The 15,609-nt window shown below is 56.6% G+C and overlaps 1 protein-coding gene across 1 annotated transcript in view; it reads left to right on the forward strand.

The window, feature by feature from the left end:
• The first annotated feature begins 1,670 nt into the window (after positions 1-1,670).
• Positions 1,671-15,609, forward strand: part of ACAN (aggrecan) — a 37,070-nt gene continuing 23,131 nt past the window's right edge. The window contains exons 1-10 of the mRNA XM_004455226.3: positions 1,671-1,740; positions 4,368-4,751; positions 6,051-6,225; positions 7,356-7,483; positions 8,803-9,096; positions 10,359-10,739; positions 11,736-11,910; positions 12,380-12,507; positions 13,363-13,656; positions 15,217-15,432. Coding sequence (XP_004455283.2) covers positions 1,671-1,740; positions 4,368-4,751; positions 6,051-6,225; positions 7,356-7,483; positions 8,803-9,096; positions 10,359-10,739; positions 11,736-11,910; positions 12,380-12,507; positions 13,363-13,656; positions 15,217-15,432 — 2,245 coding nt within the window. The remainder of the gene's footprint in view (positions 1,741-4,367; positions 4,752-6,050; positions 6,226-7,355; positions 7,484-8,802; positions 9,097-10,358; positions 10,740-11,735; positions 11,911-12,379; positions 12,508-13,362; positions 13,657-15,216; positions 15,433-15,609) is intronic.

Genomic DNA, 15,609 nt, shown 5'->3' on the forward strand with positions numbered 1-15,609 from the left:
TCAGGGCGCGAGGGGAGAAGCACAACTCTGAAAACATACACACGACTTCCCCGTGAAGGGTGTTTCAGAGAGGAGAACAGGCGGGCCTTGTGTCCCGACACGGCATCCCTGAGGCCCTGGGAAGACAGGAGCCCGCCGGTCTGGGTCCCCCCCCTCCCCGAAGGGCGGCCTCGCCCAAGAGCGCCCCCGCTCGGCGCGCCACGGCCCGGAGCCCCCGCGACTGGAAAGGCCGCCTCTAAGTCGAAAAATCCCTGAGGAGAAACAAGGCGCTGCTTCTCCGAGCTTTCCAGACTTCCCGCCGGGGTGTGAGGAGGCTAGACCCCCAGCAGCGCCACACAGCCGGGCGTTTCATCCCTCAGGCGCCCCGCAGGGGTCCCGCCCCTCCCCCAGTCAGTCCTCGGAGGGGAACGCCCCTGGCCCCCCTGCGCCCTCCGGGGCCCAGAGGCCCCTCAGGGCTGCTCCCCTCTTCTTCCCCAGAGGCGCCCGGGCCCCGGCCGGTGGCGGCCGAGCCCACAGCGACACCTGCTGGACCGTCAGGCGCTGACAGCTCAGGTCCGAGGAAGCCAGGGGCGGCTTCTCCTCGGTGTCACTCTGGGCGCAGGAAAGCTCCGTTCTAGTCTTCAGCTGCAGAGCCCACAGGCTCCGTCCCTCCTCAGTCACTCAGTCACTGCCTCAGTGATGCAAACGCTTCTTAAACCAAGACTCCATGCTCAACGGCTGAACGGGGGCAGAGAGGAGGCGCCGAGGCAGGTCCGTCCCGCAGAACCACCCGGTCAGCGTCCTGGGACGCGTTTCCTGGGTGCGGGTCCCGGAACACGCGTGTCGGACGAATGCACCTGGAGCCCTGAGAACTCCTGGTTTCAACGGGCAGCCCAGGTGGAGCAGCACTGCTCTCGTTGACCTCTTGGTCAATGGAGTTGGCCTTTCTTGGGGTCTATCTGTGTTGACCCCGTTGGGTCTAGGAACCCCAATAGCTGCTTATAATTATACAGACTGAGCTTTGCATAACTCCAGGGGACTCTCCATTGTGGTCACCACAGATTTGCATACCTAAAGTGACAGTTTTCTAGCAGATGGCAATCAGAATATTTGTTTTTTCTACCTTATATGAAATCATTATTTAGGCCATCAGAAGAGCTGTGGGGTCCTGGACTCTGACTGCTCTCCTAAATTGTCCATCTGTCTATCCCATGGCCTCCTTAAGGGTTCTCTGGGCTGGGATCCTTCCCCTGACTTGACCAGGCCCCCAAATCTTGTTCTAACCTTGGGGGCACACTCTATTCTAAAATGCAAGATGCCTGGATTTGAAATTGGTGACAGGCCCAGAGTTCATCGGGGAGGCCAGGCAACTTGCATCCCTTCTCTGGGGGGGTCTTTAGGATTAGCCTTTCCTGGCTGGAAATCAGGAGGATCCCTGGAAAAGGTAAGAGGAGGTTTTTCAGCCTAACTGCCTGTAAATAGACTGAGGAAGCATGGCTTGACCTGTGAAAGTTTTGTGAGGTGAGGACTCTTGGAGAAAATATCTCACAAACCACAGCCTCCTTATCTCCATATGACTCCAGACCGACTTGGGACTTATCTTATGTCATAGGTGGTATGTGACCTTGCTTGATCTCGCCATGCCTTGCCCACCCAAATAATGCATCTGCCTTCCCTCCTCCAGGTGAACTATGACCACTTTACTTTTGGTGTTTGTGACTCTGAGGGTCATCACTGCAGCCATCTCAGTAGAAGTTTCAGGTGAGGACATTCTTGAGCAGGTTTCATTTATTCAGTAGCCCTGGGTCCTGGGTCCTGGATCCTGGGTTCTGAACTCAGCACTGCTAGTCCCAGGGATATAACTTCCCTTTCCTGACCTTTTCCCGCCCTGCCCCTGCATTCCTGCAGAGGGAGACCACCCACGTGCACACACACCTCATCACCCAGCATGCCTCACCCAGCTTAGTGCTCCTGGCGGCCCTCTAGGATGGACGGCTGAGGGCTACAGCTCCAGGGAGGTGCCCACCTTCCTGTATATGCTTCTCTGCCAGGATCTCACCTAGAACTGCTGCACACTCAGCTTAGAGTTGGGGCAGAACCTAGATAACCCCAAAGAGAAAGAGCTGCCAGGAGAGGATCAGCCGGAGCGCCAAAGAAGAAAAAAGCATCTGAGAAACAGTCAGAAAGAAGCCCCAGTAAATCAGTCTTTGCCATTGTTGGCACACCAGCCTCGAGAAGGCCCAGCCTGGTGCTTTGCATGAAGCAGCCGCTGAGTATATTTCTGATCATCGAGCCCTAAACAGATCATCCATTGACCCCCTAGTGGCGTTGCTGTAACCAAGTACCTCCTTAGACCCAGGCAAGAGAGGCTCCTGCTTTGGGCCATGCCCTTTTCAGGCCCCCTCTGGCCCTCCTCCAGACTCAGCCCTTCCCAAAGGATGTCTGCAGGGGCAATGGGCATGTGCACCCGGAACCCGGTAGACCACACTGTCTCCAGAATTCTTTGTCCAAATGGGCACAAGCCCACTTACACGGCTCCCGTGGGTCTCTTCTCCAGTCCATGCCCCTAGGGGTGGGCCTCGGGGGTGGCTGTTTGCACGGGCTGTGGACAGAGCTTGGATGGGAGAGCTGGCGCCTCCACCTGTGTGCACAGGCCCCTCACAGTGCCGGCAGCGTGGGAAAAGAAGGGGGCATCCCCCCGACCTGCGCTCCCACCACTTCCACATTCCAGCACAGAACTCCACGGCCTCCAAGAATTCTCAATTGGAACCTGGCTTTCCAGGCCATTTTGAAAGGAATAATTGTCAAGTAGGAAGGCAGAACGTATTTCGTTTAACAACCTGTTGGCTTGATTTATAACTTGTAAATGTCTAGACAGATGGTGCACGGGCCTCCATTTGTGCTCTCGTTCTGGGACCCACCAATATCCAGCCCCCGGCTCTAACCTGGGTGCAGTTTGCCCAGGTTCACCAGGGTAGACCAGTTCACCAGGGTTGGTGGAGAGCCTTAAAGCCTGCAGAGCTGGGCACTGAAGCCCCCTTCAGCATTCCCCTGAGGACAGCCACCACCACCAAGCCCAGGCTGGGCCTGACAGTGCAGGCGCAGGGAGCTGTGGGAGATTTTTGTGGAAGGAGCTGGTGGGGATCATCCAGGCCATCCAAAGGTTGGGACTGGACTCCAGGCATTCCTGGCTCCCCTTCCCTTGCCTTGGTATGTATCTTCCCACCACAAATATCTCAAATATTTTTATTTTCAACCTGTAGGTGCTCCTGTGAAAAAGAGGCGTTCCCTAAGTTTATGATTTGACATGAAAGGTGCTATTTTCTCAAAAACTGCTCCTTTCCCATTCCAGGCAGGTCTTTTACTTCTAACAGGATTTGGTAAACATGCTACATCTTCCCAATCAAGTGTTCTCTATGATTCAGGGGTCAGCTCATTATATTCTGTTTTCCACCTGACTCTTTGCAGACTAAAATTTCTTAATCTCTTCTCTCTTTTTTTAAAGATTTCTTTTCTTTCTTTCTTTCGCCCCGCCCCCATTGTTTGCGCTTGCTGTCTGTTTGTCTTCTTTTTTCTCTTAAGGAGACACTGGCAACTGAACCTGGGATCTCCCTGTGGGAGGGAGGCACCCAATCAATTGAGCCACCTCCACTCCCTGCTTGTTGTGTTTCCATGCTGCGTCTCTTTGTTGCATCCTCTTGTTGCATCAGCTCACTGTCTTGCTCGTCATCTTTCAGAGGAACCAGGAACCAAACCGGGGGCCCCTCATGTGGTAGGCGGGTGCCCAATTGGTTGAGCTACATCTGCTTCCCTCTAATCTCTTCTGATCTCCTGGAGCCCCTAACAGCAGAAAAGAGTGGCTTGTTCCCTACAAGGTTAGGATAGAGCCCCAAGCAGGCCTCCCTAAGTGGGACAAATCACAAATTGCAAGTTTTGTGTCCTAGCTTTAAAAGTCGCGTAGTTTTTTTCTACCGCGTAGCTTACTGCATGTGTAAAAGTAATGTTTCTCCCAAAATAGTTGAATAAAATTGTCACTCCAGAATGTTGGGTCCTGTCTATCCTATGATTTATCCTCCTATAGGGAGGGAGCATCCCAGCTTGAAACAGAGAGGTGGTCTCAGCTCTGGTATTGCTCTGGCCCTCCTCTGGAATGCTTTTCTGGCTCCAGAGTTTGCATCTTGGGGTCTTGAGGGCTGCTGCTCTGGAAAGGGGGTTACAAGGCCTCCTGGGAATTCCCACGTGTCACAGGAACACCCCCCACCACAGACACAAACACACCCATTGGATTGGGGCCTCTGGGAAACGTGCAGTTCCAGAAAGACTGACGGGAGCCTGGGGGTCCCTGCAGCACTAACAGGTGTGTCTCCCGCCCCTCTCTCCCCCCACAGACCATGACAACTCGCTGAGCGTGAGCATCCCTGAACCTTCCCCGCTGCGGGTCCTCCTCGGGACCTCCCTCACCATCCCCTGCTATTTCATCGACCCCATGCACCCCGTGACCACCGCCCCCTCCACCGCACCCCTCTCGCCGAGAATCAAGTGGAGCCGCATCTCCAAGGACAAGGAGCTGGTGCTGCTGGTGGCCACGGAAGGGCGCGTGCGCGTCAACAGCGCCTACGAGGACAAGGTCTCGCTGCCCAACTACCCGGCCATCCCCAGCGACGCCACTTTGGAAATCCAGAACCTGCGCTCCAACGACTCCGGGGTCTACCGCTGTGAGGTGATGCACGGCATCGAGGACAGCCAGGCCACTCTGGAGGTCGTGGTGAAAGGTGAGCGCCTCCCACGGGCATGCGTCTTCACCCAGGGAAAGAGCCGCAACGGTTCCTCCACCCACTGGTCCAGGCCTCGGTCAAGGTGCTTAGCTTCAGTGGCTTCCTCTGTCAACCCTTCTCTTGGGAGAGTTCTGGGTGTCGAATGGACACAGAGTTCAGGCCCATGGTCACAGGTACGTGACCTGGCCGAGGGCTTTGGGATCCTCTCGTTTTACAGACAAGCTGAGGTCGAGGGACCCGCCCAAGAATGCCCTGCGAGTGATCCTTGATCCTGGGGTCTTTTTCCTCCCCCACCTGCACCCTCCCCCCATTCCCAGCTCCGCAAGCCAAGAAGAGACCATGACCCAAGCTCGTCACCTTGCTCTCCAGGGCCCTAGGAGGACGGTTGGGGCCCTGGTTGGCTTTGGGACTTTGGTCAGTGCCAGAGGTTCCCCGGAGTGAGGAGCAGTGGGAATCCCTGTGAAAGCTCCTGGGCGTACCTTACACAGATGACCCTGGGTGGCAGTGCCTGTGGCGCTAGCGTCTCTTTCCCCAGAGAAAACACAGGGTATTGTGGGAATCTGGCTTACCTGTTTCTTATTGTAAATGTTCACCAACTTAAGTTTCACTCGGGGTGATCCTTATTCCCTGCGGGTCCCTGTTCAGGTGCCAGCTGCTGCAAGCCTTCTTCCCTTCGTGCCCCATGTTGGGCGCCCGTTGCTGCAATCAGCTCACAATAAGTTAGCGCGAAGGGGAGACAATGCAGAAATCACGGGAATAAAGGGCAGAGAGAGACACACAAGAGAGGAGATAAAGCTGGGGACTCACAGCTTCTGTAACTGAGAGCCTCAACCCTAGTTTCCACCTCCTATTTATTGGAAACTACCAAGCAGCTGTTTGCTATTCAAACTGCAACATCATCTACAATAATAGCGAACAACGCAACATCTAATAACTGCAACATCTATAATAGAACAGGTGTAACATTTATAATAAGGAACAGGTAAACCAGATTCCCACAACAACAGGGTCCTGGCATGACAAGGAAAATCACAAGGAGGCAGATTTGGGTTCAATCCTTAGAAGAACTCTCTGCTTGTCCGAGGGATTCAAAAAGGAATGCCTTGTGAGGGCACGAGCTCCCGGTGCGCGGGGGTGTGCCAGCAAGGTGCCAGTGTGGAGAGAGGATCCAGGCACCAGCTAGTGGCCCTAGGCCAGATGTCCCGAAGGTCTCTGGAGGCTATGGCCAGGCGTCCACCAGGCACCGGCCGTCAGTGATGCTCCCTCAAGCCTGCCCTTCCCACCTGTCTCTTGCAGGCATCGTGTTCCATTACAGAGCCATCTCCACGCGCTACACGCTGGACTTCGACCGGGCGCAGCGGGCCTGCCTGCAGAACAGCGCCATCATCGCCACGCCTGAGCAGCTGCAGGCTGCCTACGAGGACGGCTTCCACCAATGCGACGCCGGCTGGCTGGCCGACCAGACCGTGAGGTCAGCCGCGGCCCGCATCGGAGCGGGCGGCAGGGACAGAGGCCACCGCGGAGCAGGGCGGGCGGTGGGGCGCGACTCCATCGGGGGTCAAGGTGGCCGGGCCGGGGTTTGGCCCACGCAGGGTCAGGCACCCGCTGACCCAGCGCCGATGCTGGTGATTCTGTCTTGCGGCAGAGTGAGGGGCAGCCGGCCGCCTCGCCTCCCATGAGCCTTTTCTCTGGGCAGATGACACATCTTTGTTGTAATTTCCCCCTTTGCCACGTGTTCACTTCGATGTAACCCGCCTTGTAGCCTTTGGTTGGTGGTTTTTTTTAAACAAGGCAAGGCAAACATAAATGAAGCTTCTCCGTGCATTTCTTCCCGAGGGCAGCCGCTGAGAAACGGGCTTCAGGGCAGGGCAAATCAGAGCCCCTGCTGTGGGGTCTGAGTCTGTTGTGAATGAGCCTGATAGGGGGAGATGAGACCATTAAGTCAGGGGATCATGTCCCCAAAGTCTCTTAAAGAAAACAAAGGGAAATAACTTTGCAATCGCAGGGTAGGCAAAGAGTTCTTAGGACCCAAAACCAATCCCTGTGGAAAATAGCGGTCTAGCCTTGCGCAGGGCCCAGGACTCGCCGAAAGAACTGGGCTCAAGGGCCGCCTTGGACTCAAAGGCAAATTGTTAAACGTCTCTGAGGCTGTTTCCTGGAAATAAGGTTGATTTAGGACCTGCCTTTAGATGAGACTCAGGAGACAGAGAGCAGAGTTCAGCAAGTTCTGGCCCCCAGGCCAAATGCAGCCCACCCCTTGATGTGTGAGCTTTTTACTGGCACGCGGCTGAGCCCATTTGTTACGTATCATCTATGGCTGCTTTCATGCGACAACAGCAGAATTGACACAGAGCCCCTGTGGCCCACAAAGCCGAAAATATTTACTATCTGGCCCTTTATGGACAGTTTGCCAACCCCTGATAGAACAGTGTGTCTGGAGCCAATAAATATTCAGCACAGGGTGGTCAATACCTGTAAAAATGATGGACGGTCCACATACCCAGGTCAAGTGTAGCCGAAAGCCACCATCACCTGCTGTGGGGCACAGCCGTGCAGCTCCCCGCTCTGCTGAGCAACTTGCCCCACTTTGGTTCCCGGCAGGTACCCCATCCACACTCCCCGCGAAGGCTGCTATGGCGACAAGGACGAGTTTCCCGGCGTGAGAACCTACGGCATCCGCGACACCAACGAGACCTACGACGTGTACTGCTTCGCTGAGGACATGGAGGGTGAGGCTGCCCTGTTCCCAGTACCCCCTTTCCCGTCCCTTCACCCCGCTCACACCCCCGATCACCCTGCCTCCTCTGCCAGGAGTGGGAAGGGAGGGCCTGTGGGCTGGCCCCTCACTCTCCCTGCCTTTGAGAGGGCCCCGGTGGCCCCAGGACCCCATAAACTGCCCAGGAGTCACCACTGGGCCTGAGACCGCGTGTTGAAGGTCTCTTGCTGGGACTGTGGGGCCCCGGCTGCCGCCACCAGCCTGTTCCTGCCCCAGGGTCAATTGCACCATCAAAGCCTTAGCGTGGGCCTCAGGGCACCCCAGCTCACTCAGGGTGAGCCCATCAGAAACGCAGCTCCCGGGAGAGCTGGCGCCCCAGCCACCCTCTCTCAGCTTGCCAGCCCTTTCCAGGCGGCCTTCCCAGTGAGAGGCTCGGGGCAGGAGGGAGGAACCAGGATTCTTCTGTTTTCTAGGGATCGCTAATTTTGGTCATAGCTAGAGCTGCCCAAGTACCCATTCCCCCACCTGACCACACCACCTCTGCCCCTTCCCAAGCCCCAGGCCCCCCAGGCTGGGAGAAGAGCCAACACACTGGCTCCTTCTGAGCCAGGGCCAGTCCCCAACTTTCTCACCACTGTAGCCCCCCTTTCCTCATGTTCACCCCAGGAGCCAAACTGGTCCTATTAAGTAACAAGTATTTGTGTTCCCATTTTTGGTTAACCTAGGACAAACATAGCGGCCAGTCCAAGCTGCCGCTCAGCAGGGGACCACCAGAGCTGTCCCCAGGAGCGGATGCCCACCGTCTCCCCACCCCCAGCACAACCGCGTTAGGTTTTCACGAATATTGACAGGCGCTTTCAGGCCCCAAAGGGTGCTCTGATGGGCCCTGAGACCCCAGGTTGGGAACCACTGCCCGAAGTCTGATGCCTGCTTTTCCCATCAAAATATGGTTTTCTCTAAGTATTGGCTTTGAATGGGGCAATTCCTAGGTGGAATGTTCTGCAGCAAACTGCCAGGGGCAAGTACGATTTTGAGCCTGGGGAGTGTCGTCCTGTACCCCAAGTTTGCTCTACACCTCCCCTACCTCCTGGCCATTCTGGCTGCTTCTTTCTTGGTTCCCCCAATTTTCTTAACCAATATTGCCTTGTTCAAAAGCCCAGAAAAAGACGAGAAATTAAAACTGGGGGGCAGGCGCTCAGATTCAGACGCGCAGGACCGGAGCTTTGAGAAGGTGGAGCCCAAACCAAGTGAGAAGAGACTCGACGCCTGGAGGAACCACGCGGCTCTCCCCGGGGGCTCGGGGCCTCACGCTGCCGCCCCTGTCTTTCACAGGCGAGGTCTTCTACGCCACGTCCCCCGACAAGTTCACCTTCCAGGAGGCAGCCAGCGAGTGCCGGCGGCTGGGCGCCCGGCTGGCCACCACGGGCCAGCTCTACCTGGCCTGGCAGGGCGGCATGGACGTGTGCAGCGCCGGCTGGCTGGCCGACCGCAGCGTGCGCTACCCCATCTCCAAGGCCCGGCCCAACTGCGGGGGCAACCTGCTGGGCGTGAGGACCGTCTACCTGCACGCCAACCAGACCGGCTACCCCGACCCGTCGTCCCGCTACGACGCCATCTGCTACACAGGTGAGGCCGCGGCCAGAGGCGGGAAGCGCCATCCCAGGGCCGAGATCAGGGCCCAGGGCAAGGGAGCTTGGAAAGGGGCCACTGGGAGCCCAACCCCACGTCTTTGGCACACCCCATCTGGTAGACGAGCTGGAGGCTGCAGCACCTGCTTAACCCTGCCTCCTCCGGTCAGCCGGCTCAAAGCATGACTTTAGAGTCTGTTTTCTCAGGTGGGAATCCCTGCTCTGCCACTTACTGCTGAGCAGCCCAGAGAATATCAAGGCCTGAGCCTCGCTTTCCACATCTGCCTAAAGTGGAGGTGATGGTACCACTTGGTGGGGGTGGGGCACTGATAAGAGACCATGCCCCCGAGGAAAGATGTTGTCATCTGGCCTTTTAAATTCAATCCACTTGAAAGGAAGGCCAACGCATGGTTGAAATAAGTGGGTGAACATTTTAACCTGGACTATCTCAAGAACTGAAACTAAACATTTCAAAAAATAAGTTTCTCTCTTGTATTTAACATTACTTAGGTGATAATTACAGTCAAGTGCTAGTTCTTTAGGAGATAGGACAATAAATAATACAGATGCAAACAACTTTGCATAGATTTTATGCATCCAGACATCACAGGATTGGGGACAGCATCATGACATAGCTCATGGTTAACTTTCAAAACCTGCTCTTATTAAAGAAGGGTTATTTTTGCCAGAATAGTTAGGGTTTCATACCTGTACCTCAAAACCTCTTAACCTTTGATATTCTAACCGCTCTTTTGAAGTTGCATCACTCTCATGGCTCTTCTCTTTTTTAATTAACTGGCCCATTTCGGCTAGACCCTCATCTGTACATCATTTTCAACAATTTCACAAATTCTGGCATCTTCCACTAGATTTTCTGATTTTACTTTGTAACTGCATTGCATTGTCCGTGGGATCATCACATGGGCTGGTCAGCAAGGCGCCCATGGGTGGTGGAGGTGGCAGTTGGTGTCAAGTGGGAAGGGACGTTGGAGTGGGGACGTTAATGGGTCAATACCTTGTGCCACGCTGACCCTTGCATCCTTTTGCAACTCCAAAACCATGGGGCCCCCTATAATGAATATTTGTCTTGTGAGGACCCCCTCAGTGGGCCAGCTGAGGTACCTGGCACACAGTAGGTGCTTTCCTTCTCTAGCAGAGAAGGAGGTGGCTCCATCAGGGCTGGTCTCCAGCCTACCCCCCGTGCCCCCCAAGCCAGCCCCAGGCTGAGCAGCTAAGGCTTGTCTTTGCCCCCTGCCCCAGGTGAAGACTTCGTGGACATCCCAGAAAACTTCTTCGGGGTTGGTGGGGAGGAGGACATCACTGTGCAGACGGTGACCTGGCCCGAAGTGGAGCTGCCCCTGCCCCGCAACGTCACCGAGGGGGAAGCCCGGGGCAACGTCATCCTCACCGTCAAGCCCATCTTGGACATCTCCCCCACTGCCCTGGAGCCCGAGGAGCCCTTCACGTTTGCCCCTGACGTGGAGGCCAGCGCCCCCACCGAGGCCGAGGCCACCGGGCCCTGGGGCTTCCCCGAGGAATCCACGCCTGCTCTCGGGCCTGCCACGGCCTTCACCAGCGAGGACCTGGTCGTGCATGTGACAGCTGCTCCGGGACCCGCCGGGCAGCCACGCTCCCCGGGAGGTAAGTGCCCGCCCCTCGGGAGGGGACGCATGTGACAGGGCACATGGCTGGGACGAACTTGGCCAGGGGCCCGGAGGCCGTCCCAGCCGTGCCTCAGACTCATCCCACGAGCTGGGGCGAGCCACTCTCCGCTCAGTCTGCGTTCCCCTCGTCTGCAAAACAGAGAGGCAGGTGAGGCCCAAACTCACTTGCCTGGAAGCTCTTGGCAGTGAAATCACGTGTGGAAGCACAGGGTCTATGGCAGGTAAAGGTGCCACACTGACCTAGGAGTGGAGCAGGGTGGGTCGCTGGGGCTCCTCCTGTTCCTTGCACCAGAGGCACCTCCCTAGAATCAGGTCACTTGGAAACCACTGCCCTGGGTGCTCCCCGAGGCCTCTCACTGTTCTGCAAGGGCTCTGGGACCCGGGTTGGCAAACTGCAGCCCCCGGCCAAATTCAGCTGACCACCCGTTCTTATATGGCCTGCCGGCTAAGAATGATTTTTACATTTTTAAATAGTGAAGGAAAAAGTCTAACGAAGAATAACATTTTGCGGTACCCCAAAATTATAGAAAATCCACATTGCAACGTCCCTAAATAAAGCCGTGTTGGAGCACGGCCAGGCCCACTCGTTTATGCGTCGCCTGTGGCCGCCTTAGAGCCAGGAGAACAGAGCTGAGTGGTTGCGACAGCAACCGGATGGCCCACAAAGCCGGAAATCCGTACTGTCCAACCTTTCCCAGTAAACACCGGCTGACCCCGTTCTCAGATGATGGCATTCTTCGAGCTTGATAAGTGTCTGGAGAAGTGGGATTTCACACGGAGCTCGGCTGCTCCCCAAGCTCAAGTCCATGAACGAGGAGGGCATTCCAGAGTGGCCTCCACAGAGGCCTGGGTGGGCTCCCCAGCCGGGGAGGGGCGGGGGTACGCTGCCTCCGTCATCGCACCCACGGTGCCCCGGCCATGGCCGGGAGGGCAGGGCCTGAGCGCGCTGTCCCTCCCCTCCCGCCCTGTCCAGGGGTCGTGTTCCACTACCGCCCGGGGCCCACCCGCTACTCCCTGACCTACGAGGAGGCGCGGCTGGCCTGCCTGCGCACGGGGGCCGTCATCGCCTCGCCGGAGCAGCTCCAGGCCGCCTACGAAGCAGGCTACGAGCAGTGTGACGCCGGCTGGCTGCAGGACCAGACCGTCAGGTGACCAAGAGCCAGGCTCCTCTCTCCCCCAAGCCCAGGCGAGGGATATCCCAATGCCCCCGAGGGGCGGGGCCTGAGGAGCCCAGCACCCAGCATCATGGATTCATTCATTCGGTCGTTAGGGACTCCGTAATTTCTCCCCAGAACTGAGGCAGGTTATTTCCCCCCTCCCCCCCCAAGAGACACGGAGAAGGAGCCCCTGCTCCTTGGACCCCTTCTCCAGGCTCCCAGACCCTCCAAATTGGCCCAGTGCCTGTCCATGCAGCCAGCTGGCTTCGGAACCCCCACTCCCAACGGGCCACCAGAACCCTCCCCCCAGTGCCCGGAGAACTTGCTGCATGGGACCCCCTTCCTGGGTTGAAGCCCATCAGACAACCCAAGTGCCCCAAGGCCTGAAGCGTGGCCGCCGGGCCCTGCCTCCCCAGCACCAAGAACTGGCCCTCATCTCTCCCGTCCACCCTCCCTGCAGATACCCCATTGTAAGCCCCCGGACCCCGTGTGTGGGCGACAAGGACAGCAGCCCGGGAGTCAGGACCTACGGCGTGCGCCCACCGACAGAAACCTACGATGTCTACTGCTACGTGGACAAGCTGGAGGGTACGGGCTGCATCTCACGCATTGGCCCTGGACGGGCAGGGGGCGGGCAGGGGAGACACCAGAGAGCAGGGGGACTACCACCGCCACCCCGTTCCCACTCAGTTTTCCAGGTGGGAAAGGATCCTATTTAGAAAACAAGGCTCACCCAGCCCCTCTCTCAGGTCAGGCCCCTGCCCTTCCTGCTAGATGGCTCATGAGGATTCCCCCAGCATTGCAAGGGAGACTCCGTTCCTTAAAATGAGTATGGGGAGGGGGGTAAATAAATTAATTTTCTGATGATGAATAAATGCTACACATAGCATCTGCCTCTTCGAGAGTCCCAGTGCCAAAGAGCAAATCAAAGGTTCTAAGAAGTCCTGCAGTAAAACAAACAAAAACCACTTTAATTCTGTTTAACCCAGCATTTCCCAAGCTTGTTTGACCGCAGACCTTTTCTTTTGCTTTATTTCATCTCATTTCATTTCAATTAATATCCCAAGTTAGTATTCCACTGACCCCAGTTTTGGAAATGCTGATGTGCAGAAAAGATTTCAGCATTGCCACTCACTTATTTCCAGCCTCTGGGCAAGTAACCTTATCTTTCTAGGCCTCTGGCTCCTCATCTGTAAAACGGGGCTTCGGCGGCTTTTTTGAGTTAAATGAGATCTGTAGGACATAAGTAGGGATTGGTCACCTTATTTCCCAGGGTCCCGGCAGCTTTAAGGGGGGTGGTCAAGGAGGGGCTTGCCTGAGCTGGGCGTGTGCCAGGGGGAAGAGGGGTGGGGGGTGGGCCTGCAGGCAGGGGAGCCCCGCCCCCGGCAGAGCGGGTGGCTCTGGCCGCCGGCGCGGAGGGTCCCACACCTGCCTCTCCCCCAGGGGAGGTGTTCTTCGCCACGCGCCCCGAGCAGTTCACCTTCCAGGAAGCCCAGGAGTTCTGTGAGTCCCAGAACGCCACGCTGGCCTCCACGGGGCAGCTCTACGCCGCCTGGAGCCGCGGCCTGGACCGGTGCTACGCCGGCTGGCTGGCGGACGGCAGCCTTCGCTACCCCATCGTCACCCCCCGGCCCGCCTGCGGCGGGGACAGGCCCGGTGTGCGCACCGTCTACCTCTACCCCAACCAGACCGGCCTCCTGGACCCGCGGTCCCGGCACCACGCCTTCTGCTTCCGAGGTAGGCGCATGCGCCCTCACTTCTCTTCCAGCTCCCCCCTCCGACAGAGCGAGGGGGAAAGGTCAGTCCCTCTGGGGCAGGGGCCGCTCTGGAGCTAGTGTGACCTTAGGCTTTGACCCCAAGGGGATCGCATGCTTCTGACGTTCCCCCAGAGGTGAGGAGAGTGGTAAGAACTTGGGCTCTTAAATCGGGCAGGCCTGAATTCAAATGATCACTCTGCCACTTAATAGCTGTGTGACCCTGAGCAAGCCACTTAACCCCTCGGTTCCTCAGCTTCTCCTACCAAACGATCATCTGTAGTTCCTGCTTTAAAGAGTTGTTAAAATGAACTGGGATAGTGCACGTGAAGCACTTGGTTCAGTGCCTGGAACAGCAAGTGCTCAATAAATGTTAGCTTTTGTTATTATGTTTTATATATGGTGTTTTAATTTGTATGCCTTTGTCAGATCTCTCTGGCTTGTAAATATTTGCGTAATGAATTCAGTCAAATTATTTTAGTATTCTTCAGTAAGGACCCGTAATTCGCGTTTTTAATTGACCCACGCTGAGGATACGGCTGCCTGGTCGACCATAACAAGCCTTGGGGGAGTGAGGTCATCCATAACTCGGTGGGCGTGGCCAGGCGCGGGCGAGGCATCGCTGGGCTCTGATTGGCTGAGTTCTCTGGGGGCGGTCCACGGACTGGGCGCTTAGATGAGGATGTCGATTTAGCATTTTATGCCGTGACTTACGCCTTACACATCAAAACTGAGTGTCTTTGCGACTTTCTTGAAATCTATAATTATTTCAAAATTTTAAAAAGAAACAAACCTGCGTGCCCCCGAGTTTCCCAGACTTCCGGAGTCTCTTTTTAAAAGCCAAATCCAAGACAATTCAGCCCTACTCTGCCAGCCTCAGGAAGGCCACTGCCCTCCCAGAGAGTTGGATGAGGGCTCTGGGCTCAGAAGCTAAGCCAGGTAGCTTCCAGGCGACTTCCAGGCGGGACCCCGCCCTCAGCGTCAGTGAACTCAGCCTCGTGCCCAGCCGCGACATTTCTGCCCCCTTCCCCACCAAGCCCACCGAGAGTCTCCCCTAAGTCGGAAGAGCAGTCATCCCGGGTCAAAGAACCCTGCCTCCACCCCTCCAATGCCAGGGTGGCTTCGTGGGTTTTAACTAGCACCCTCATGTTTTTGACCCTCATACACTTAGAACATAATTTCTGTCCCCAAGAAAGGCAGCATCGTGCAGTGGTTAAGATACCTGGCTTCAATGACTAGATCTGCCACCCATAAGCAAGTCACTTAACCTCTCTGAAACTCGATTTCCCCCATCTGCAAAATGGGATAGCTGTATATCCATCTCATCAGGTTGTTGGGAAATTAAACGACTTTTTATATGCGTAAAGTCCTTAGAATAATGTCCGCCACGTATAATGGACTCTGCAGGAGAAATGTACCCTGAATAAAGTTGCTGAAGGTGTGCACCTGCCAGTCTAGCCCAGCTGATGCGAAAGGCCCTGCGGCGGGGCAGGGAGCCAGCACGCTGGTAAGGGCGGGAGCTCATCACTCGCCTTGCCCTTAGGTGTTTCAGCAGAGCCGTCTCCCGGAGAAGAGGAGGGCAGCACCCTCACACCCGCCCCTGACGTGGAAGACTGGATAGTTACCCAGGTGGGGCCTGGCGTGGCTGCCGGCCCCTTGGGGGAGGTGACGACTGCACTCCCAGACTTCACCACTGAGCCAGAAAACCAGACGGAATGGGAACCAGCCTACACCCCAGCGGGCACGTCCCTACTGCCAGGTGGGTGTGGCCTGGGCTCTGGGTACCCCCTGCAGCCGCAGACCCCTGTCTCCTCAGGGTGGCTCCTTTTCCCCAGCCTGGTTTCCAGCCCCACATGCTGCGGACAACTTCAGGCATCTCAGCCGACCTCTTGGCTCTCCCCCACGCCGAGAAAGGGCTGCCTTATAACACTTCTCT

This window comes from Dasypus novemcinctus, chromosome 3 (assembly GCF_030445035.2).
Source record: "Dasypus novemcinctus isolate mDasNov1 chromosome 3, mDasNov1.1.hap2, whole genome shotgun sequence".
Taxonomy (NCBI): Eukaryota; Metazoa; Chordata; class Mammalia; order Cingulata; family Dasypodidae; genus Dasypus; species Dasypus novemcinctus.